The sequence below is a fragment of the Budorcas taxicolor genome, chromosome 6 (genome assembly GCF_023091745.1).
Source record: "Budorcas taxicolor isolate Tak-1 chromosome 6, Takin1.1, whole genome shotgun sequence".
In the NCBI taxonomy this organism is placed as follows: Eukaryota; Metazoa; Chordata; class Mammalia; order Artiodactyla; family Bovidae; genus Budorcas; species Budorcas taxicolor.
This window is the reverse complement of record NC_068915.1, coordinates 91919542-91944049: the sequence shown is the minus strand read 5'-3', so window position 1 is coordinate 91944049 and position 24508 is coordinate 91919542. Positions and strand designations below refer to the sequence as shown.

General features: G+C 39.2%; 1 protein-coding gene across 2 annotated transcripts in view; it reads left to right on the top strand.

Annotated features, from left to right (window-relative positions):
* Window positions 1–19902, top strand: part of CCNI (cyclin I) — a 35155-nt gene extending 15253 nt beyond the window's left edge. For both annotated transcript variants that reach the window (XM_052642119.1, XM_052642118.1), the window contains 5 exons: window positions 6556–6684; window positions 9499–9573; window positions 9724–9864; window positions 10439–10669; window positions 18282–19902. In XM_052642119.1, coding sequence (XP_052498079.1) covers window positions 6556–6684; window positions 9499–9573; window positions 9724–9864; window positions 10439–10669; window positions 18282–18725 — 1020 coding nt within the window. In that variant the 3' untranslated portion in view covers window positions 18726–19902. The remainder of the gene's footprint in view (window positions 1–6555; window positions 6685–9498; window positions 9574–9723; window positions 9865–10438; window positions 10670–18281) is intronic.
* The last annotated feature ends 4606 nt before the right edge of the window (window positions 19903–24508 follow it).

Genomic DNA, 24508 nt, shown 5'->3' with positions numbered 1-24508 from the left:
AGCAGTGATATAAAATAGCGTTACAGGAGCAAGGAAGAAACCATAAATAGGAGTACTGCTCTTACGCATTTTAAGGCAGAAAGGGATGGAAGGTGAGTGAAACTGGAGAGGTAGGTCAGAGAGGGATTTGCATGCCCTGCCTGGGGGATTATACTTCATCTCTTAGGTAGAGACAGAATTTGTGTTTTAATAATCAGAATAGCAGAAAGCTCTGTGTTTTACCATGTTGAATCAAACCATTATAAATTCTCTTTGGGATTAGTTGTTCAACCACTATACTGAATTCTCTTAACCCTATTTGAGCAATCCGTATAAGAGAAAACAGATCTCTTGATCAGGAAATATGAGTGAGTCTTTGCAAACTTATCTTCCGTGGGGATTTTTTGCTTTCTGTTAGTTTTGGCTAGTAATGATAATACTAGCCATACGAGAATGCTTTCTTGGCTCCATTCTCAGATTTTTTAATACAAAGTATGTTAAAGTCCAAAGAGTCATGTTTTCTTTCATAATTATTTGCATTATAATTGGTTTGAAAGAACTATTTATAAGTAACAGTTTGTAAATTTATTTCTTCTGGCATCACAAAGCACTAGGTATTTGTAGAGGAAGGAAAAGGGCAAAACTAACATTTAACTGCCGTTTGCATTCTATGTGTTTCACACAAGTTAAATCACTTAGTTGTAGTATGTAAATCTCTAGCTGTGTTCCCGTGTGTTATACTTCTCCTTACAGCGCATTATGTTCTTCTTTTGTGAGACTTCTTACGGTTATATGTTTGTGTTATTTGTTTAATGTCAAACACAGATAGTCACATCATGTAATGTAATCTGTTATTTAGGGATTCCCCCCCCATATCCAACCTGAAGGTATTGAATTAATGCTGTTTTTGCTCCTTATTGCTCTTCTAGATCATTGTTCTTTCACTTCCCTAAAAGCCTACCCACTTTCATCAGATTGTATCATCATCTGCCTCTCCTTGTATTAATTTATTTCATTGTCATTGAATTGTTCAGATGGCTTAATTAACATTGGTTGTTTTTTTTTTTTTTGGCGTTTTTAGATAAAAGCTCCCCTTTGTAGAAATTTAATTTCTCTTGAATGTTTAATTGTCTCCATCTAAAAGTTTTGTGGCTGCTTCAGTTGGTTCTCAGGGAGCTTTAAGGGCTCCTGGTCCAGCTCTTAAAAGTAACACCTCACGGCTCTGTGGAGAATGGAATATTTTAAAACCAGTACCCAGGGGCTAGCTGTAGGGCTGTGTCTATTTCCTCCTACCTCTAGAGAAGCCATAGATCCAGATAGTATTTTGCTGACTCTTTCAGACTCCTTCTGTGAGAGTGAGGATCCATCTGCTGGCTTTAATATCCTGGCTGTGAATAACCTAACTCCAGGTTCCTCTGTCAAGTTGGAAAGTAGTCTCTTTAGGACGTTGTTTTCCTGTTACCCCGTATACCCCAAGCATTTCAAGCCCACAACTTCAGTCCCATGAGCAACTTTATTCTTTTCGATTCATTGAATTGTATCACTAGTTGTCAGAGTATCTGTTCTAGCGGTCTTTTCCATCCACCTTGATTTTTATTTGCAAATCTGAGGAGCTTAATACTAGGTTATTATGTTGACATTAGTCCTGTTGACATTAGTTGACTCCAGGTTGACATCAGTCTTGTCCTTCAGAGTAAAGTTCACAGGTTTAAAATACTTAGTACTTTTCCTTGCCTTGCGAGTGATCACCCCCTGCCCTCACTCTTAAGATACAAGGTAATTGCTGTCTTCTCTCAGAGCCTTTTGTCCTGCTCCCACACTGGGCCAGGCGCCCTTCCAGTGTTCCCCCTCACCCTGTGCATACCTCTGCTCTCATCTTACTGTGTTTTATTAATGATTTCTGATTGTTTGCCTCATCATGAGGCTTTGCTTTAAAGTTTAAACAGGGAGATTTTCATTCTTCATTGTATTCCCGTGGCCTGTTGTATGAGCCACACTTTTTTTTCATTAATATGAACTAAGTTAAATGCCTTGAGTATCAGATGTTTTCAAATTATTGTTCATAGTCTTAACACCAGTTTGGCGGTGAGATATTAATATAAAAGGTTGTAAACCATCTTTGTCTCATTTTCTTGTCAGTATTTCTTGTGTAGTATTCTAGAGTCAGTTTTTATATAACAAAAGGAATTGACCAGGAGGCAAATATATATGGCAGTTAACCATCATAAATACCAGTGATAACTGAGTTTAGAGCTAAATATAAAAATTATGTATGCGTGATTAGTTGGTTTGGCCACAAAGAAATACTTTACTTTTTGGGCCAAAGCTGAAAATTGACAGAAAGAGGAGTTGAAATAAAGGAAACTGGCCAGTGCAATATCAGAGGCTACAAGGAGCGCCTGGCACTGTTCCTTGCAACGCTAAAGAAAACGGAGAGGAAGGAGAGAAGAAATTCTAGCTGAAATGCCTTTTGAGGAGACCCACCGTCAAGATGTACAGCCTTTCATACTTTAATAACTCTTAATGCACCTCTCTGTGATAGAGGAATTAATTTCATAAAGTTGACTCTGAGTGATCAGGAAAAAGGTTTACGCTGTGTTCTCTATACTTTCTGAGGAATGAGATAAATAATATATTCTTAAAGAGATTTCCATCCACAGTGGTTATGATGGTGAATCCTGCAGTGCTCAGGTTAAACCTTTACTTGTCTGGAACCCTCACATTGAAAATGGTCTTTTCCACTAATCACGGAGGCATTTCTGTACTTTTTTGTGTTTATCTGACAGCAGTGCTTACCCACCCCAGTGTTCTTGCCTGCAGAGTCCCAGGGACCGGGAGCCTGGTGGCTGCTGTCTATGGGGTCGCCCAGAGTTGGACACGACTGATGCGACTTAGCAGCAGCAGCAGTACTTACATCTTATATCTGTTCTATTTATTAGTAGTAAATTAAGTATTACTAGGTTTGTTTTGTTTTTTATGGTTCCTGTAAAACTGAAGAGTAAATAAATATTGCTTTAAAGTATGTACCTTTTGAAAATTAAGCCTAAACCCAAAACTTAATATGTAGGAAGATTAAAATGATAATAGTCAGTGTTTGTGTAGTAATCTCTAATGATAAATTCAGATTAATTTCCCCTTCAGTATCCTTTCATCTTTAAATGTATATTCATCTTTTGTCCCTAGTATCTTTCATTTATTCCTGTTCAGTTTAGTTTTGTTTTTAATGGACTGTCAATCTGTTACATGGCCCATTTAAGATAGCTTAATGTCTGTTTGCTGCCTTAGAAAGAAATTATCTTATTCTTACTAAATTTCTTATTCTCAGGAATTGAGAAAACTTAATTCCAAAATTACTATTAGTTTGTAACAGTGTTACCTAAACTTTAAAACCTTAATTTGATTATATAGATTTGTGGTGTGATGACATTGTGAAGATTTTATTTAATAAATAAGAGAATATTGGATATTGATATTAAATGCTGTAACTAGTACACCACAGTTCAAAAGAATCAATTCTTAGGTGCTCAGCCTTCTTTATGGTCCTTCTCTTACATTCATATATGACCATTGGAAAAACCTTAGCTTTGACTATATGGACCTTTGTTGGCAAAGTAATGTCTCTGCTTTTTAATATGCTATATAAGTTGGTCATAGCTTTTCTTCTAAGGAGCAAGCATCTTTTAATTTCATGGCTGCAGTCACCATCTGCAGTGATTTTGCAGCCCAAGATAATAGTCTGTCACTGTTTTCATTGTTTCCCCATCTATTTGCCATGAAGTGATGAATCCGGATACCATAATCTTAGTTTGTTGAATGTTGAGTTTTAAGCCAACTTTTTCACGCTCTCGCTTTCATCAAGAGGCTTTTCACTTCCTCTTTGCTTTCTGCCATTAGGGTGGTGTCTTCTGCGTATCTGAGGTTATTGATATTTCTCCCGGCAGTTTTGATTCTAGCTTGTGCTTTATCCAGCCTGACATTTCACATGATGTACTCTGCATATAAGTTAAATAAACAGGGTGACAGTAGCCTTGACGTTCTCCTTTCCCAATTTGGAATCGTTGTTCCATATCCAGTTCTAATTGCTGCTTCTTGACCTGCATACAGTTTTCCCAAGATGGGTATAAGGTGGTCTGGTATTCCCATCTCTTGAAGAATTTTCCACAGTTTGTTGTGATCCACACAAAGACTTTGGCATAGTCAATGAAGCAAAAGTTAGGTGTTCTGGAATTCTCTTGCTTTTTCTGTGATCCAGTGGATGTTGGCAATTTGATCTCTGGTTCCTCTGCCATTTTTAAATCCAGCTTGAATATCTGGAACTTCTCAGTTCACATACTGTTGAACCCTAGCTTGGAGAATTTTGAGCATTACTTTGATAGCATATGAAATGAGTGCAGTTGTGCAGTAGTTTGAACATTCTTTGGCATTGCCTTTGGGATTGGAGTGAAAACTGACGTTTTCCAGTGCTGTGGCCACTGCTGAGTTTTCCAAATTTGCTGGCTTATTGAGTGCAGCACTTTCACAGCAGCATCTTTTAGGATTTGAAATGGCTCAGCTGGAGTTCCATCACCTCCACCAGCTTTGTTCGTAGTGATGCTTCCTAAGGCCCACTTAACTTTGCACTCCAAGGTGTCTTGCTCTAGGTGAGATCACACCATTGTGATTATCTGGGTGATGAAGATCTTTTTTGCATAGTTTTTCTGTGTATTCTTGCCACCTCTTCTTAATATCTTCTGCTTCTGTTAGGTCCATACCATTTCTGCCCTTTATTTTGCTCATCTCTGTAGACTTGTGTACTCTGGACATTACATATAAACATGATCATATAATACATGGTCTGTTGTGACTGTCTTCTTTCAGTTAACATATTGTTTTCAAGGGTCTTCCATGTTATGGCATGTCTGTACTTCATTCTGTTTTTTTAAAAGTATGTATTCATTAAATTTGACTGCTCCAGGTCTCAGGTGTAGCATGTGGGATCTAGTTCCCTGACCAGGAATTGAACTTAGACTCTTGCACTGGGAGCTCAACGTCTTAGCCATTGGACTACCAGGAAAATCCCAGCACTTCATTCTTTTCCGTTGATGAGTAACATTTCATTGTATGGATATATCACACTTTATTTATATCCATTCATCAGTTGATGGGCATTTGGGTTGTTTCTGCCTCTTAACTACTGTGAATAGTTACTGCTGTAAACGTTAGTGTACAAATAGTTGTGAACATTAGTGTACAAATACTTGTTTCAATGCTTGTTTTAAAAACTTTTTGGTATATTCCTAGGAGTGGAATTGCTGGGTCATATGATAATTCTGTGTTTAAACTTCTGAGGAGCTGCTAGGTTGTTTTCTGAAGTAACCGTACCATCTTTCATTCTTACTAGGTGAATGAATGAGGGTTCTAATTTCTCTATATCCTTGCCAGAATTTGTTGTTATTAATTTTTTTATTGTAGTCATTTTTGTGGGTGAGAGGAGATACTGCCTTTTGATTTTGATTTGCATTTCCCTGATATGTAATAATATTGAGCATCGTTTCAAGTGCTCATTGGCAAATTGTGTATTTTCTTTGAAGAAATATCTATTTAGACCCTTCGCTCATTTTACAATTTGGTTTCTGTCTCTGTTAAACTCTCAGGAGTCTTTGCATATTCTAGATATAAGTACCTAATTAGATATATGATTTGCAAACATTTTCTTCATTTTGTGAGGAACCATTTCACTCTTGCCATCGTTTACACGTTGTTTGCTTTTGAAATGCTGAAGATCAATAAAGATGTTTGCTTAGTTATGACTCTGACAGTAACTAAGTCAACTTTGTACTCCATAGCCAAGTTATACGAGTTTTATATTTTCTATAGTTATACTGGAATGACTTAAATGATAGATTGAGAAAAGAAGTACTTGGGACATTTTTAATTCTCTGATTTCACATTTAAAAAGAGCAGTGCTTCATTTACTTTAAAAATTGTGTGAATGACTCATTTGTTTATTTACCAAAGTAGCAGAAGGGTACATTTGTAAAGTAATTTAAAGTGAGCTGTCTCGGGGATCAACTTTCGGTTGATACCTTTTTTTTGCTGGTTGAGATATTTATTACTGTGTTATATCAGCATGGGGTTCTTAACTGGGGCCAGTTTTGCTCACCAGGCGACATTTGGAAATGTCTGGAGATATTTAGGTTGTTCTACTGGAGAAGTATCTAGCATCTACTTAGCTTCTCTGGTGGCTCAGAATCCACCTGCAGTGCAGGAGACCTGGGTTGGGAAGATCCCTTGGAGGAGGGCATGGCAGCCCACTCCAGAATTCTTGCCTGGAGAATCCCATGGACAGAGGAGCCTGGCTGGCTACAGAGAGTCAGACACGACTGAGCGGCTAAGCACAGCACAGCAACTAATACATAAGGTTTTATCTTCCTTTATGTCAAGTTTGTTAAATTTTGAATAAACTTAAAAACATTTTCTAACATGTAAACACATATTCCATAGCATTTGCTAACCTTTTATAAGTGAGAATTGCAAATATATCTTGATGATAACTTGAAACTTGTTCTCTTTTATTTTTTAATTGTTCCCTTATAGAATGTTTCTCCATCCCAGAGAGATGAAGTGATTCAGTGGCTGGCCAAACTCAAGTACCAATTCAACCTTTACCCAGAAACATTTGCTCTGGCTAGCAGTCTTTTGGACAGGTTCTTAGCTACTGTAAAGGTAAATATTCTGGAATATGCTTACATACAACTTCTGTTTCAATGGTTTATATGCTGCACCAGGGGCAATTAGTAAAATATTCTACAAGGTGGAAAGGAATGGAAAACCTTCTTAAGGATAATATATATATCTGTAAGAAGACATGATGTCTTCTGTTATTGCTTTAAGTCTTCAGAAATGTTTCCGATTATATTCTGTAATTTTTTTTTGTCTGTAAGTATTCATAGCTTATACTTAACCAATGAAATTTTTTCTGTCTTTTAGTGCGAACCATATAGCATTGGTGGAAAGTTCAGTCATCTTTTTAACACATTGAATACTAGTTGTAAACAGTGAATCAGACTAGAAAAGTATAATAAGCCTATTGCATATTTTTCTGTCACTACTTATTTATTGAATCTCTTGTCGTTTTCTGAACAGCATATAAGTACTTTCTAGCAGCATACATTTGGAGTATAACAAGATGAAAACTGAACTGTTATACATAACTTTGGTGTTTTTTTGTTCAATGGCAGCATTACAGATAAGTTTTATGTTATCCCTACTGGTATAATATATCATTGGTTATATGATGTGAAATCAGTCATGGGAGGCCCTTAGCAGATTTAAAGCAGAAAGTCAACATTTATTCAATAGCAAGACATGAAACAAAAAAGCAATTCAGTTATCGTTTGTATCCCTAGGAATATATATGTTGTAGGAACTATGAGTTCAGTGCTGAGGGTACTGTATTTTTTGTTATTTGGTATAACAAATAGAAGCCAAAGAATTATGGAGTGGAAGAATTTGGATGGCCACTCAGTTACCTTTTTATGTTTCAGACTTCTACTTTTGAGAGACTCAAATTACGATGATCCTAATTGCCTGAAGTCTGGGTTAACTGAGATGCCAACAGTTATTTCAGCATCAAGCCCTCCTCCCCTCTCCCTGTTCCCCTACTGGAGCTAAGCTCCCTTTCACAGAGAAAGATACCATGGGTCCTGATGTTACTAGCATCAGATGCTTACTTAGAGATGGCTAATCTATATTGAAACAATTCATTTAAAATGTATTCATAGTTTAAAGGTGCTTAAAGCAGGTCATAAAAGGGTTGCAACAAGAATGGAGCCTCAAGTCCAGCTGTACAGAAAAAGGTGCTATGAACTTTAAAAGGACAGACCCTGAGCCCTATCCCAGACCTACTAAATCTGAATCTCTAGTAGGTGAAAGCTGGACATTTTTATTTAAATAAAGAAACTACATAGATGATTCTGATGTACATCCAGGATTGAAAATTACTGTTTGTTTAAACAAAAAATACCCCACATATTTGCTGTTGCGGTTCTTTATAGTACTAAGTTTATTATTGGTGCCCTTGATTTGGGGATTTCATTGCCTACCCAGAGTTGCTAACTGTTGGACTGTCTGTAATGAACTCTGATTTCCTCAATGATATGGGCTTGATATGTTGTTACACATGGAGAAATAAGAGAACCTTAAAAACTGTCAGAGCCACAAGATCTGACTTCACTTTCTGGATCACTTGTGGTATCTCTGTTAACCTCTGAGACTGTTTTCTCATCTGTAAAGCAAGATATAACATTTATGGCAATGCTTTCTAAACCATAATATTCTGATTAATATTAATGATTACTTTAAAATATTGATAGAATTGAACTGGCTTTTATTTCTCATATGGGCTTCCTTGGTGGTTCAAATGGTGAAGAATCTGCTTGCAATGCAGGAGACCTGGGTTCGATCCCAGGTCGAGAAGATGCCATAGAGAAGGGAATGGCAACCCACTCCAGTATTCTTCCCTGGAGAATTCCATGGACAGAGTATCCTGGTGGACTGTACAGTCCATGGGGTGCAAAGAGTCAGACATGCGTGAGCAACTAACCCTTAATTTCTTATACAGGAAGAGGGATGGAAGATTCCTAGACTATGCCCCTTATACTGAGGCATTGGTTGTTGGCTGGCCTATTTATTAAATAATTAATCAAGGCTCAACTATCATGATTATTCATTTGGCCACACCACAGAGCTGTGGGATCTTAGTACCCCAACCAGGGATTGAACCCAGGACACGGCAGTGAAGGCTCCAAATCCTAATCACCGGACCTCCAGGGAAATCCCTGACCTGATTATTTAAAACTGGATTGGCAAACTCTTACTCTACCAGTAGGGTAGAAAGTTATTATAGATAAGAAAAACAGGCAAACTCGAACCCTCCTAAGGGTGTCAAATCCAAGATTGATTTTCCCCACCTTGATTGATTCTGTATATATTTAGGAGCCTTTCATTCTTATCATGGATTTGAATTTATACTTTTTTGGGTAACGTTTAATTAGAAAATTTAATTTGCTAGCATGCTGTCACTTTGTAAAGTCTGTAAAATATATTAATAGCCTTCATTTTATATTCCTTTCTTAATTCCCCTAATACCTCGTATGTTAATCTTAACTGATACAACAGATAAAGAGAATAAAACCAGCTTTAAAAATACACAAATATATTTTTAATTGGGGGAATTTTATAAGTAAAAAAAGGTCTTCTAAAATGAAGCTCACCTCTGATGGATAGAAATTAGCTTTGGCTAACTAGCATCGGTTGAACTTGGAAGAGAATGATCTTAATATTTCCGTAGAGTGTGTAATATGGCTAGGGTTATAAGTTATCTCTGATCCTAGAAAGCAGTGAATGAGAGCCAGATTAATTTGAATTCCACAGGGTTGTGTGCATACTTGCCTCGTCTGCATATCTAATTTCAAAAAATAAACTCTTTAACTTTTTGACAAATCACTGAAGTTGCTTTTTCTCTCGTCCTTGTTTTAGGCCCACCCAAAATACCTGAGTTGTATTGCAATCAGCTGTTTTTTCCTGGCTGCCAAGACTGTTGAGGAAGATGAGGTAACTATTTTCAAGATTAGTCATGTCTCTTTGTTGAAAGTTTTATCTGTTGATTAGCTTGTTTAGTGTTTACCAAAACAAAAACTGAAAAAATGAGTTAATTTTTTTCTGTCCTGCCCTCCCTGCCTCCTCCCCTTTTGCTTTGTGTAGAGAATCCCAGTACTGAAGGTGTTGGCAAGAGACAGTTTCTGTGGCTGTTCTTCATCTGAAATTCTGCGGATGGAGAGAATTATTCTGGATAAGTTGAATTGGGATCTTCACACAGCCACACCATTGGATTTTCTTCACATTGTAAGTTCACCTGAAGTCTTTCAATTTCCTACTTGAGTATATAGTCCTGTTTTAGTAACTTGAAAAGTAGATTGCTTGCTCTTTTGGCGGGGACGGGGAGCTGCACTGTCTTTGTTGTTGCTCCAGCTTTTCTCTAGTTTTGGGGAGCAGGGGCTATGGAGCGTGTGGGCTCAGTAGTTGTGGCTCCTGGGCTCTAGAGCTCAGGCTCAATAGTTCTGCTGCACGGGCTTAGTTGCTTTTACAGCATGTGGGATCTTCCCAGATCAGAGATCAAACCCATGTCTCCTGCATTGGCAGGCAGATTCTTCACCCCTGAGCCACCAGCGAAGTCCTTTTTTTTGTTGTTATTGTTCTGATTTTTAGGAAACGGAAAATTACTGCAGTTAGCCAAGGAAAAATTAGAAATTAAGATATATGTCAAATCATTGAAGCTAAAATTGCCAACTTAGAAACTGAGTAATACCTGAGGAGGTTACATCAACTTCTGTACATAGCTTATCTAGACATTTAAGTAACTAGAATGATGTTCTTGTGATTTAATTTTAATTTTTCTTTTTTTTTCTTTTTTTTTTAGTTCCATGCCATTGCAGTGTCAATTAGGCCTCAGTTACTTTTTAGTTTGCCCAGTCTGAGCCCATCTCAACATTTGGCATTCCTTACCAAGCAATTACTTCACTGTATGGCCTGCAGCCAACTTCTGCAGTTCAAAGGATCCATGCTTGCCCTGGCGATGGTTAGTCTGGAAATGGAGAAACTCATTCCTGATTGGCTTCCTCTTACAATTGAACTGCTTCAGAAAGCACAGGTAGGTGTCAGTCTAATTAAATGTCATTCATTTGTCTCTTACTGGGAAAACAGGGTTAGCAGATAGTTATAAAACTAAGAGATATTTTAATCTTGTAATGGCAGTTCATTTTTAAGGCCAGACAAAGTATTATTACACATTTTAAATGTATAGGTTAGATGTCTTTTTTTCTCTTTTAAAGCCTAGACAGTATTTTCTCGATTCTTTTCATCCCTCCTTCTAGGTGGTGGTGGTGGTTGTTTAGTCAGTAAGTCGTGTCCAGCTTCTTTGCAACCCCATGGATTGCAACACCAGGCTTTCCTGTCCTTCACTATCTCCTGGAGTTTGCTCAGAATTCATGTCCACTGAGTCGGTGATGCTGTCTAACCATCTAACCTTCTAGGTTGCTGAAAATCTTAATCTTAAAAGGTTACTAAGATTCTTGCTAATATATTCCATTGGTTTTGTATGAAGAACCTTCTTACCTATTAGGTTTCATTACAGTACTTCTGTAGTTAACTCATTTTTTTAAAAAGATAAGGCAAAAACATAAACTGTAAGAAGTTGCTTTTTAGACAAGCAGATAATTTATTGTTGGCTAGAGAAGGAAGTATTTGGCAAATAGAAAGTATATTCCTGAAGTTCCAGGACTTTCTGAAGTAGTTGCCTAAGGTTGGTGAGTAGCTTTATCTGCAAATTGATATAAAATGTTTGAGGTTGGTTAAATTTTTATCAACCATCTATATAAAAACTAAAAATTTAGTGGAAAAAATTCTCATTCAAATGAAAATTTGAAATTCAAATGAAAAGTTAGTAATGGTTACTCTGTTAGCAGCTATTTGGAGAGGATGTGTACTGGTTCTGTTCATGGCACTAAATGGAACCTATGAGTTTAGGTCTGCTGCAAACAATACCCCTTAACCAAATGAGTCCAAATAACAGTTATGAGCCTACTTTCCCTTTTATATGTCCCTGTTTATTCTCATTTGGCAGTAGTTATTCTGATTTGTTTTATTAAATTTTATTTAGAGAAGAGACTGCTAAAATCTGAGCTTAAAAACATTATGTAATATAAAAACCAACTTCAGCAAACAGCTGCAATCTTTGAGCTGATAAAACTTATTAAAGAATTCTATAAAAGAAAAATGAGAATAATACTTGAATTTGATATTTTGTAGGGCAGTTACAGTTGATAGATAGAAGCTGTAAAAGCTAACAGACCAAAAAAAAAAGTTAGCAGACATATAAAATATACTTCAGGGCAGCCTCTCAGCTCTGAGAATTTCATGCTTTAATTTGTGAGCAGAGAAGGGCTGTCTTTTCATAAAAAGAACGATGATAATAGAGCAATATATAAACTAGAGCTATATTCCTCTTAGATGTGTTTTATTCTGTTTTAGCATAGCCCAGCTTGCTTTCCCTGGGACACATAATGCTAGTGTAATACAGGCTATTTCTCCATACAAGGAGATACTTTCTTTTACTTGCATTTGTTAGATTGAAATAATTGAGAAATGTTTTTTTCTATTGAAATAATGCTATAATGAAAATAAACCCTGGGAGATAGTTGCTATTTAGTGAGAATTTTTAGAAACTAACATCAAAAACCACCACTTAAGGGAATAGTGTGACAGAGCACGCACTTTGCCTACCTTGAATGTTGGATAAGGAAGTTGAATGTTAATCATTTACATTAGACTGTGGAAGTGGGGGAAGGGACATTAAGAGAACCTCCTACATTTTTCATCTTTATTGGAATGAAGGACATATCTCTAAATGCCTCCATGACTTTGTCTCTGTGCCTGTTTCCAAGTTAGTGCAGAGAAAATTTGCTATATGAAGAGTTACTAGCACTGAGAAAGGACAAGCTTTGAACCGTAAATAAGAATATTGTAAATAGCATGTATATTCTGTAGCTTATTATAAGCTTGGAACTTGAAGGAACCTTCTTAAAAATCAGATCATTCAACTCTTTATTTTATAGCTGCAGCCTAGAGAACTTGGGACTTTCTCAGAGACACACAAAACTTAGTAGTAAAGAAAACTGGAAAAAACCTAGTGCTTTATCCATACCGTAAAAATTTTGAAGATTGTAGTCCAGTGGTTTTCAGAGTTTTCTTTAGAAATAGAACTCTTCCTCACCCCCCTCCCCCCAAATCTTATACACGCACAGTCCCCAAATCCTAAGTAGTAAAGTATTACTTTGTAATATGTGTTTGGGCCAGAAGCCTTATCAGATGCAGTCCTATTCAACATGGCCTCTCTCTTTCATAAGCTGTTTGAACATGGTCTGAAAACCACTGTTCCATTTTCTTATATATCTATATAGTTATGTTACATTTATTGAGAAATTTATGGTCAAGGCATTGGGGATACAGTGATTCCAAAAAGTCTCTGCTCCGTGTAGTAGTCAAGTTATAATGAAGAAGACAGTTAAAAACACACATAAGATCACAAAACTTCAGAGAGTTTGAGACTTGGTCTTTGCAATTCTCTGAAATCCTAGTGGCCCAGCTCTGTGCTTAGTTGCTCAGTTGTCTCCAACTCTTTGCAGCCACATGGACTGTAGCCCGCCAGGCTCCTCTGTCCCTGGGATTCTCCAGGCAAGACTACTGGAGTGGGTAGTCATTGCCTTCTCCAGGCCCAAATATGAGTGGCTCCTTGTTCTTTAAGACTCAGTTATCTTTGCTAAGTTCGCCTCTGTTCACATAGGAACACCAAGTCTAGTATCTTTGTAATTAGACCTGTGACAAAGCCATAGTAACATCAGACACTCCTCCTGGATTTCTGGTTGTTGTATAGGAAGTTCTTACATCAGATTGGTAGGATGGTGCCGGAACTACTTGTGATGTGTTTCCCAGTGTTGTGGTTTGAGAGGACTGCTGTTGATCCATGACAGGCATCCATGCTGTGAGGGGCCCCATTGTCACCAGCTCTGCCTGTGTTCCCTCTGGACTTCAGACAAAGTACAGGGAGTGTTCCCTGGTTTGAAAGGCAAGCTTTCTCTTGTCTCTTCTAGTCCCCTCACCCCGACTCTGCTGCCTCATCACCACCCCTCTTACCTCTTGTGCTGCCTTTTGGTCATCATTCTGAGCTGGCTAACCCTCTTTCTTCCTACTCCTCTCATTGCTCTGTTTCTGTGCCTGTACTCGTGTTCTCCTCTTTCTGATTGATGCAGTCTGCCTTGATTATCTCAGGATGTTAAATCTCCCCAGATTAGCGTGGTGGTCTTCCTGTCCATAAAGCGATAAAACATCTGCCTGCAATGCAGGAGACCCGAGTTCGGTCCCTGGGTTGGGAAGACCCCTTGGAGAAGGAAATGGCAACCCACTCCAGTATTCTTGCCTGGAGAATCCCATGGACAGAGGAGCCTGGCGGGCTACAGTCCATGGGATTGCAGAGTCGGACACGACTGAGCGACTTTACTTTAACTTCCTGTCCCTAACCAAGGTCCCTAGTCAAAGTATAAGTTTACCTCTGTGGTGTAGTGTAAGAGTATGGAGTTCAAGAAGCAGACCTTCCCCACTAGGGTCTTCTAGTCCTTGAAGGTGCCTCGAGTCTGACTCCTTATGGCACTAGGTGTTTTCAGGGCTTTATGCTATCCACTGAACCTAATGGGTCCATCTGAATCAGTTACATCGTGCTATTCCGATCCCCCTTTTCCCATCAGTAACCTGTTCAGATGTCTGCTCTGTAAATGTTCAAGGCTATTTGCCTCACCTCCTTGGTAAGCTGAATTACAGTTCTGTTTGTTTTTCTAGCAAGGGATACTTTAAAATAGTTACCGTGTTTGGACTGAGGGAGATGGTTGTCTTGAAAAATAACAATTAATGTTCTCTTGACACTGTGCAACTAGAACATGTTCATTTTAAATCATTCTATGAGTTTCATTAGAGAACTTGTCTGGTGTCTAAAGTTGCAGTAATTCCACTATATATGCTTGTTTTGTTTCCTCCACTGTAACTCAGCAAGGGCCATATTATTTTCTTAGAACAAACTCAGGTTGCAATAGAAGGAATTTATGTTGATGAATTATTTTGGACAGAGGATTTAGCTTGGGTAGACCATCATTAGATGGTCTGTGTGTGCTTTCGTGCTCAGTCGTGTCCAGCGCTTTCTGACCCCCTGGATATAGCCTGCCAAGCTCCTCTGTCCGTGGAACTTTCGAGGCAGTACTGAAGTCGGTTGCCATTTCCTAGTCCAAGGGATCTTCCCCACCCAGGGATCAAACCTGCCTCTTGTGTTTCCTGCATGGGCAGGCAGATTCTTTACCACTGCACCACCTTGCGAAGCTTCATTAGGTGGTATTAGTTTGCAAAACCTTCAATGTCTTTCTAGCCCCGTTTTCTGCCAGTCCTCACTAAATATAACTCCCTATTTACTTACTACTTCCACAGAGAAAGTTTTTAGTGACACAGTCTTCTTTTTACTTGAAAAACATGTTTTTCTTCAGGCTTCTTCTGTGATACTATGCCCAGTGACTAAGTTATTAGCATATTTGTGATATTTCTACTTTTCTAGGCCATTAAGTGTCATTCATTTGTTGAAGATCAACATAATAAACCGGGTACTTACTTTTTAGAAATAATTTTTTTTAGACTGTAGTCTTCTTTCCATGTCCCAATTCCTTTTTCTCTGTTACTTCTCTTTTGGAGGCTATTTGAAGAAGTGGGGTCCTGGCCTAGAGAACCAGGTGCCTTCAAGAACCCTGAAGCCCCACCCCTCTCCTGTGTGCTTTGTTCCACGGTCTTTGTTTTTGTGTTTTAATCTGGCTGCAGTAAGTCTTATTTGCAGCATGTGGGATCTACTTCCTTCACCAGGGGTCGAACCCAGGCTTCTCCTGCATTGGGAGCACAGTCTTTTTAGCCACTGGACCACCAGGGAAGTCCCATTCCACTGTTTTTAGCATGGCTTAGCTGGTTTCACATCCCTGGGACATGATAAGCCTTAGCCTACAGTTATAATCTTGAAAGTTATTATATAACTTTTTTTAAGAGAAGAAAAGAAATTCTAATACTAGTTAATAATATCTTGCCTGTTAGGGTGTTAGCTAGAGCCTTTCAAACTAGGGGAAAAAAATGGTGAACAAAACAGATGAAAAAAGGTCATTTTCATATATAGTTTCTGATAATTTCAGACACTGTTACATTTGTACACTAGCCTTTCATCTTTGTATACTTTGCTTGGTAACAGGTAATGAGTTTATTTTAATGCATTTTATGATTATTTTAAAAATTTTTGGCCACACCACCCTGTGGCATGTGGGACCTTAGTTCCACAACCAGGGACTGAACTGTCACCCCCTGCATTGGAAGGTGGAGTCTTAACACTAGACTGCAGGGGAAGTTCCAGCAAGGAGTATATTTAGAGATAAAAAATTTTGTCACCAAATATGTTCTTCCAGAGCATGTTATTTTCCTTTCTCTGTGGTGTTGCAAAGTCATACCGTGTGCTACAGGGTTTTTTAGGTATGAATAAGAATTGGTTGAGAAATGTCCAAAGATACCTATATATAGAATACATAAGCCTGGAAAGTGATTGCTGGTAGTTAGTCAAGATGGACTTCCTGGAGGTGGTGGCAGTTAGCCAGACCTGGAAGGAATACATAATACAGTTTCAATATGAGGATGAGCAAGGGTAAAGTAAGAAATGGCTAGATTTGTGCAGAGTAGAGAGCATGTTTGTTTGACAGAGCACAAATTGGGATATTTTAGGAGGAAATATGGAGAAGGCAATGGCAGCCCACTCTGGTACTCTTGCCTGGAAAACCCATGGACGGAGGAGCCTGTTGGGCTGCAGTCCAGGGGGTCGCTAGGAGTCGGACACAACTGAGCGACGACTGAGCGACTTCACTTCCACTTTTCACTTTCATGCATTGGAGAAGGAAATGGCAACCCACTCCAGTGTTCTTGCCTGGAGAATCCCAGGGACTGCAGAGCCTGGTGGGCTGCCGTCTCTGCGGTCACACAGTCAGACATGACTGAAGCGACTTAGCAGCAGCAGCAAGAGGAAATAAGACTGGAAAGGCTTCCTGGGTAAAGAATATGCCTGCCAGTGCGGGAGACTCAGGTTCAATCCTTGAGTCAGGAAGATGCCCTGGAAAAGAAAATGGCAACCCACTCCAGTATTCTTGCCTGAAAAGTTCCGTGGACAGAGGCCTGGGGGCTACAGCTCATGGAGTTGCAAAGAGTTGGGACATGACTGAGCACACAGCTCACACAAGACAGGAAATGAAGGTTGGGTCAGATTGTGGAGAGCCTTCTTAATACCAAACTAAAGAAGTTAGATTATTTCTGGTAGGCACTTGGGGTGCTGAGGAATTAGATAGAGGAATTAATTTAAATTTGTGTTGTATAGGAATTTTGACTAAAGCTATAATTGAAGGGAAAGTAAGGCAGAAAGAGACTAATTATAATTAGACTCTCACAAGATTTTGAAGGCCTTCCATGTAGTCATTGGTGCTAGAAACTTAAGAAATAAAAATGAATATGATACAGTGGCTACCTCTTGGGATCTTATAGTCTGTAGTAGAAAAGCATAAATGGTTAAATAGATTATTCTAATGGGCTTCCCTGGTGGCAGGTTGATACAAAAACAGATGATCCTGGGATTTGGGGTTTGGGAGGAATGAGGGAAGTCAGGGGTGGCTTCAAAAAGGACTGATACCTGAATTATCCTGAAGGATAAGAAGGAGTTAGTGAAACTTCCTAATTAAACAAAAATCTTAGCAAAAATGTTTTTTGCTAGTGCTGTCAAGCTTGCTGTTTGCTACAGAAATACAACTTGTCAAAGGTTCTCATTTACTCTGTTTTTTAAAAAAAAAACAAGTTGTTCAAAAATTCTTAGCCAGACAGCCTTCCCCGTCCCTTATTTAAATTTTTTCTTGCCTCTGGCTGCTTCTTTAAATTCTTAATGGATTTTGTTTATCTATACATTGAATGTGTTAGTCACTTAATTGTGACTGACTCTTTGCAACCCCATGAACTATAGCCCACCTGGCTCCTCTGTCCATGGGATTCTCCAGGCAAGAATACTGGAGTGGGTTGCCATTTCCTTCTCCAGGGGATTTCTTGGCCCAGAGATTGAACCTGGGTCTTCTGCACTGCAGGCGGATTGTTTACTGTTAAAGCCAAAAGCGAGTGTATGTATATGTGTATGTGTCTGTATATAGACATACATATATAATACGTATCTTTATAATATATATATAAAAGGGAGTATATATATTAATATAGTTATCTGTATTGTTGGTCTTCACTAAAGAGGTTGGAGGAGGCAAAGAGGGTGAGGTAAGAGGGTGAGGTGAAAGGCCTTCTAGACAGGGGCGATAGCCTGAATAAAAAGCAGATGTTGGATATGTATCAGTGAAAAAAAGAATAATTCCTACTTTCATGAAGATGTCCAGCATATAATTGCAAATACAGAATTCAAGTTCCAAAGTGGTTTATATTATAAATACAGATCTGGACACATATTCTAAAAATGATGGGTTAGGCTGGAGGAATTAGATGAGTTGGAAGTCAAAGATGTGAGGAGAGAAGCCTTGGGGGGCAGGGGGCATGAGGAGAAAAAGTGGCTAGCAGAAAGACAGAGCCACCTCCATTGATTATTTCTTTTTTCTCGCCTGGCTCAGATGGATAGCTCCCAGCTGATCCACTGTCGGGAGCTTGTGGCACATCACCTTTCTACTCTGCAGTCTTCCCTGCCTCTAAATTCCGTTTATGTCTACCGTCCCCTCAAGCACACCCTGGTGACCTGTGACAGAGGAGTGTTCAGATTACACCCCTCCTCTGTCCCAGGCCCAGACTTCTCCAAGGACAACAGCAAACCAGAAGTGCCAGTCAGAGGTCCAGCAGCCTTCTGCCACCATCTCCCATCTGCCAATGGGTGCAAGTATGCCTCTGCCAAACGCAAAGTGGAGGAAATGGAAGTGGACGACTTCTACGATGGGATCAAACGGCTCTATAACGAAGATAACACTTCAGAAAGTGTGGGTTCTGTGTGTGGCACTGATTTATCACGGCAAGAGGGACAGGCTTCTCCTTGTCCACCTCTGCAGCCTGTTTCTGTCATGTAGCTGCAAGAGTTACCTTCAAGGGCAAACTAGGGTAGACGACTCTGGGGATGGGAGCATGGAAAACCAGGATAGGCTATGTAAGGTATATATCTTTTCAGGCTGATTTGAAATGAGCCAGAGGAAAAAACCCAGTTGATTTGTATGACTAATTATAATTCAACAATATTTAAGCACTTAAAGACCAAAAAAAAAAAGTATAAAATTAAGATCAAAAAAATTTTAAGTAAAAAATTCCTTTGTAGTAGTTGTCAGTTCTACCCTTTTCTCTGCTAAAATGTAATGTGTAGATTGCCTTGTGTCAGAAACTCACATTCAGTGTTTTTTTTTTTTTTATTCCAAAATTCCTAGCTAGCAAACCTTTTCCCAGAACCCTGATTTAATTTTCCTCTTGCCTTTGCTTGCTTCTTTGAATACTAAATGAATTTTATGCATGTTGATCTATGGCTGATGAGGAAACCCTCAAAGTTTATTTTTAGCAATTTAGTGAACAGATTATTTCAGTGTGACAGCCATGTTTAATCCATGATTCAAATTCAAATTAATCTGGAAAAGGTACTTCAAAATTGCCCCATATGAATCAGGTGGTAAAAAGGACTCCTGTTACCATTGTTGATTTTTGTCTCCTTTCAATTTCTATAGTTTGGAAATAAAATCATTTTCAGTTTTTGTTTATCTTAAATTGAAGCTTAAAAGTGGCACGTGATTAAGACACTCTTAGGTTTGTTGAAAGGATTTTTGACATTTGTATAAAAATTTGTGATAAAGACTATATCCAGGTGCTCACTAAAGAAACATGTAACAGCTAAAGCTAGGTATTTTAAACTGCTCAGTTCACTCATTTATAATCAGCAGGAGAGACTCTAGATGTTGGGGCAGCTCTGTGATTGGGATCTGTAACATGTATTAATATTAACTGAATTCAGTACCCTAGTTTTATGTTAAGCCATTAGGATTTTTCTTGATCAGTTAACCCCTGCCTCCCTAGCCTACCTGTATTTCTTGATCAGTTAATCCCCCTGCCTCCTTTGATCAGTTAACCCCCTGCCTCCCCAGCCTACCTGTATTTCTCTCAGTGACTTCTGGATTCTGAGCTCCCTGTGCAGTCTGAAGAAGGAATTGCAGTCAGAAGCATGTACTGATGATAAAAGCCACTGGTAGCAATAAATGTTGTCCTTAACCTTTTTATCTTTTTTTTCTGCTTGTGAAGAGGTACAAATTCTTGATTGGTTAAGCACTGCTATTTCAACTATAGAAGATGATAAAAATACTAATACGCTTGCAGAAAATAAAACATAAAGGGGGGATTAAATGTGACTTGAGTTTAGGGTTTGACATAATTTTTCCTTTCTAATATTTTCTAACTGGTGGACTGTGACCTTCCAAACAGTAAATTCTTAGCTTAAGGAACTGTGAGGGCAGGCATTTCCCATGTCTTGATAACCCATCATTTTTAACCCACTGATTTTGCTCTGGTTTAGCAGAGCACAAGTATTCTCCAGTCTGCATTTGACTTTTAAATTCTTGTGGTAGGGTTGGCTACCTGCTACAGTCCAATCAAGGGGGAAATGTCTCCTGACACTGAAGTACAGGGAGTGAAGGTAGCATGAGGCTGACTTTGCAAATACACATTAAAAAAAAAAAAAAAAAAAATCCCACTTATCCTAGCAGTCATCTGGTTCTGTTTCTCAATTCACCTCAGTTGTGGGAGCTTCAAGAAGTCTGTAACTACACATGTTCATCATTTTAAAAATGGCATTTAATCCCTCCATCCCCCCCTCAACAAATGAGTATTTTTGTTACATAGAAATCTACGGATAACATTGAGTCTAGAATCAGAATATTTCCTTAATTGATGGCAGATCAGTTTGGGGGAAAAGGTGTTGTTTTCATGATAAACTGGATTGCAATGGTTGGGCTGCCAGGTCTCGTGCCTCAAAGCTTATTTAACCCATATATCAATTAAATGATAGTACTTGGGAGACCAGACCCTCCTGAGCATGCACCCTTTCAGTTTTACGTCCCTGCCACCATCCCGGAGACCTGAGCTACCATGAGCTCTTCCATAACTTTGGTTTTCTGGGACCTGAACTTGTGGATTAAGGCATAAAAAAAGCAAAACATGCTTGAACAGTGAGGAACTTCTCATTAAGGATGTTCCTACTGTTAGATCCTGTTTTACTGGAAACTCTTCTTATTAGCCTATGCTGCTGCTAAGTCGCTTCAGTGGTCTCTGACTCTGTGCGGCCCCGTAGATGGCAGCCCACCAGGCTCCACCGTCCCTGGGATTCTCCAGGCAAGAACTCTGGAGTGGGTTGCCATTTCCTTCTCCAATGCACGAAAGTGAAAAGTCAAAGTGAAGTCGCTCAGTCGTGTCCGACTCCTCGCGACCCCATGGATGGCAGCCCACTAGGCTCCTCCGTCCATGGGATTTTCCAGGCAAGAGTACTGGAGTGGGGTGCCATTGCCTTCTCCACAGTACTTAAAAATTTTAGCATCACACAATTCTCTTCCAATATCTGGAAACTTGAGCTTTGGGGAATCACAATTGCCTGGTACCTCTTGGTTAGAAAACTTGTTATTCCATGAAGGATCTGCAAAAGCAAAGGAATAAACGTGATGGGATAAATTAGTTTAATTCTAATAAGTTACTCTCTCATCCTTCAACAGAAGTGAATGTGCATGCTCTAGCTCTTGAAGCGCATACTGGGAAAAGCCAGGTGATTTACTTCATTGTCTTTTGCAGGATTGGTGTTAAATTGGTTATCTGTGAAGAACTGAATTTTTTTCCCCCCTACAGATGTCTTAGTGTGGAGGGGAGGGCTGGGAAAGGAGAGTACTCTCAAATGCCAGTTAAAAAGACTAATTCTAATTCTGATTTGTCAGAAATGTCCCTGACCCGGTACCTTTGGCTCTGAAAGCAGCTGTAATATAGCTATTGCTTGGCCAAGCTGATGAGAATCTGAGCCTACATTCCTGCTGTCGAGAGCTAAGACATTGGTATCTGCCCCCGAAGTATTCTTTATTTTCTCCTATGTTGTTAGAACACAGGAGAAATATGTAGAGCATATGTATATATTGTATATATATATGCTCCCTATTTTCTACCTACCTGGGTTTTACTCATTTGAAATTTTTGAAACAAAGTAAGTTGCCCTTGAGCATTATTGCCCAGAACAGCACAATGTGATTAAAGCCACTGATGCTCGGCCGTCATCATGGGGAGCCTTAAGGTAGGTTGTAGTTTTCAACTGGAAAGGGAGATAACTGGCCAGTGCCTTCACAACCATCCTAGGACACAGCAGGTTGAGGATTAGAGAACTGTCCAAGGCCACATGACCAGGAATTTTTAACAAGGTTCAGCTTCTGACATATCAGATATAAAGCTTTGTGATATCATCAAGTTTTGTCTAACATGTAACTGTAACTTTTAAAGACTCAAATCATTGAAATTAGTCTATAAGCTCTTAACAGGAGAATGTCTCCTAAGCCTGTTAGTATTTTGAGCTTTGGCCACTAGATGGTGCTTTTAGAAAAAACATCTTTTTAAGTTTCAGGAGAAACTGAGCTTACTGTGAGGGAATGAGCAGTTTAAGGCCTCACCTCTTGTTTCTAAACATCAGCATCATGTGCAGCTATGAGTTCACATCACTTAAGCCATGGGAGGCCTGTGCACGTGGGACTGATGGGAAATTACCAAGATCTGCCATGTTGGGACTTAGATGTGGCTAAGTATGTCTCAACAACAAAAACATTCTAAAAATTAAAGATCCTAATATTCGGTTAAGTTGTTTGGTCCTGCACCCTAGAAATACGTTTGGGAATACTTGAAAATAAAGTCCCAAAAGCTTGATGCTTTCGTTTTCAGTTGGATTTGACTGATCATAGGACAGAAGATGGAAGTATAGGCTTAAACGTGGTAAAGCTAGGAACAAGGAGTTAAAATGACAGCAGCTTCTCCTCACAGTATTAAGTTTACAGACCCTCCTCTATTTATAACAGAGTTACATCTTGATAAACTCATAAGTTGAAAATATCCTTAAATCAAAATGCATTTAGTGCACCTAATCTGCTAAACACCATAGCTTATGAACGTAGTCCACCTCAAGTACACTTAACATTAACCTCCAATTGGGCTGAATCCATTTAACACAAAGCCTGTTCTACAACACAGGAATCACATATCCTATGGAATTTGTTGAATCCTGTGCTTAAGTGGAAAACAATGGTTGTAAGTCTATCAGCTGTTTCCTTTCATGAGTAGCATGGCTGACTAGGAGCTGCAGCTTGCTACTGCTGCTGCTAAGTCGCTTCAGTCATGTCTGACTGTGTGTGACCCCATAGATGGCAGCCCAACAGACTCCTCTGTCCCTGGGATTCTCCAGGCAAGAGTCCTGGAGTGGGTTGCCGTTTCCTTCTCCAATGTGAAAATGAAAAGTGCAAGTGAAGTCGCTCAGTCGTGTCCGACTCTTAGCGACCCCAGGGACTGCAGCCCACCAGGCTCCTCCATCCATGGGATTTTTCAGGCAAGAGTACTGGAGTGGGGTGCCATTGCCTGCTGCTACTGCCCAGCAAAATTATCCATACTGCATATGGCTAGCCCAAAACAAGATCCAAATCCAGAACTACAGTTTCTTCTTAATGTATATCACTCACACCATCACGAAGTCAAATCATATTAAGTCAGGGACCTTCTGCAGTGGTTTGCATGATGTAATTCCCATGTGTAGTACAGAGACATACCTTTCTCTGTGCCACCTCTGGATCATTGAACAGCTGTTGTAAGAGGTAACCAAGAACATCTTACCAGACAAGTTTAAAGACAGCACACAACTCTAGGTTTTTCAGGTTCTAGGAGGCTAAACTCCATTTCTCTCAACTCATATAAAGTATGAGTTTCATGGTAGATCCAATGTCAAAACTTTTGACCTTACTATGTTACACAACAGTAGGCCAGTGGACTTTAAACTACTGAAAAGCAATCAGGAGTGTGTTTTCCTTTTCAGAATACTGTCTCTTGCAGTTTAGCCCAGAAAGGGCTTACCTCTTACTCCCAGAGTTTGCTGTATGAGATATACAGAGACATGCAATTCATAGTGTGTGGCTACATCCCCAGTGCCTAATGTTGGCCTAGTGTAGTATAAAAGTATTTGGGGAGAAGAAAGAGTGGCAAGACGGATGGATATAAAGAAAGAGCAAGGAGAGCCAGAGCTACACCTCTTCAACGTTCTAAAAGCCCTGTGCAGGGCATGGTTAAGCAGAGTTTGTAGAACGCTATTCTGTATCCTCCCCCCGTCATACACACACAAAAATTTTTTTTTGGACAGGAACCAACCTTAAAGTAATAGCTTCATGCCTCTTGGTCCCATAATTTGCCAAGAAAAAAGCTTTTCTTTGGTGCCAAGAAAGTTTCCGTAGTGGACTGACAGGCCGTTTCAGCTCACAGTACTGCAAATAACTGATCTGAGGAAGACATGAAATCTTCATCTGTACCTCCTACGATGTTCCACTAATAACCAAAAGATCTCATTTATTTACAGCTACCTGTCAGAATAGGAAGGTTGGAAAAGGAGGTGAGCAGATGCCCAGGCTTGCAATTAGTCTTTTCATATGAACACATTCAGCCCTGAGGGTGCTGCGTGTTGGCTAGAGACTGGTCTGAAAGCTACATGGCATCAGTCACAAGGACTAAACACCACAGTCTTAAGGATTCAAATGCAAGGATCTTCAAAGTGAGCCATATTGCCAACAGTCTCCACGGTGGAAAGATGGCAGTCATCTGCAAA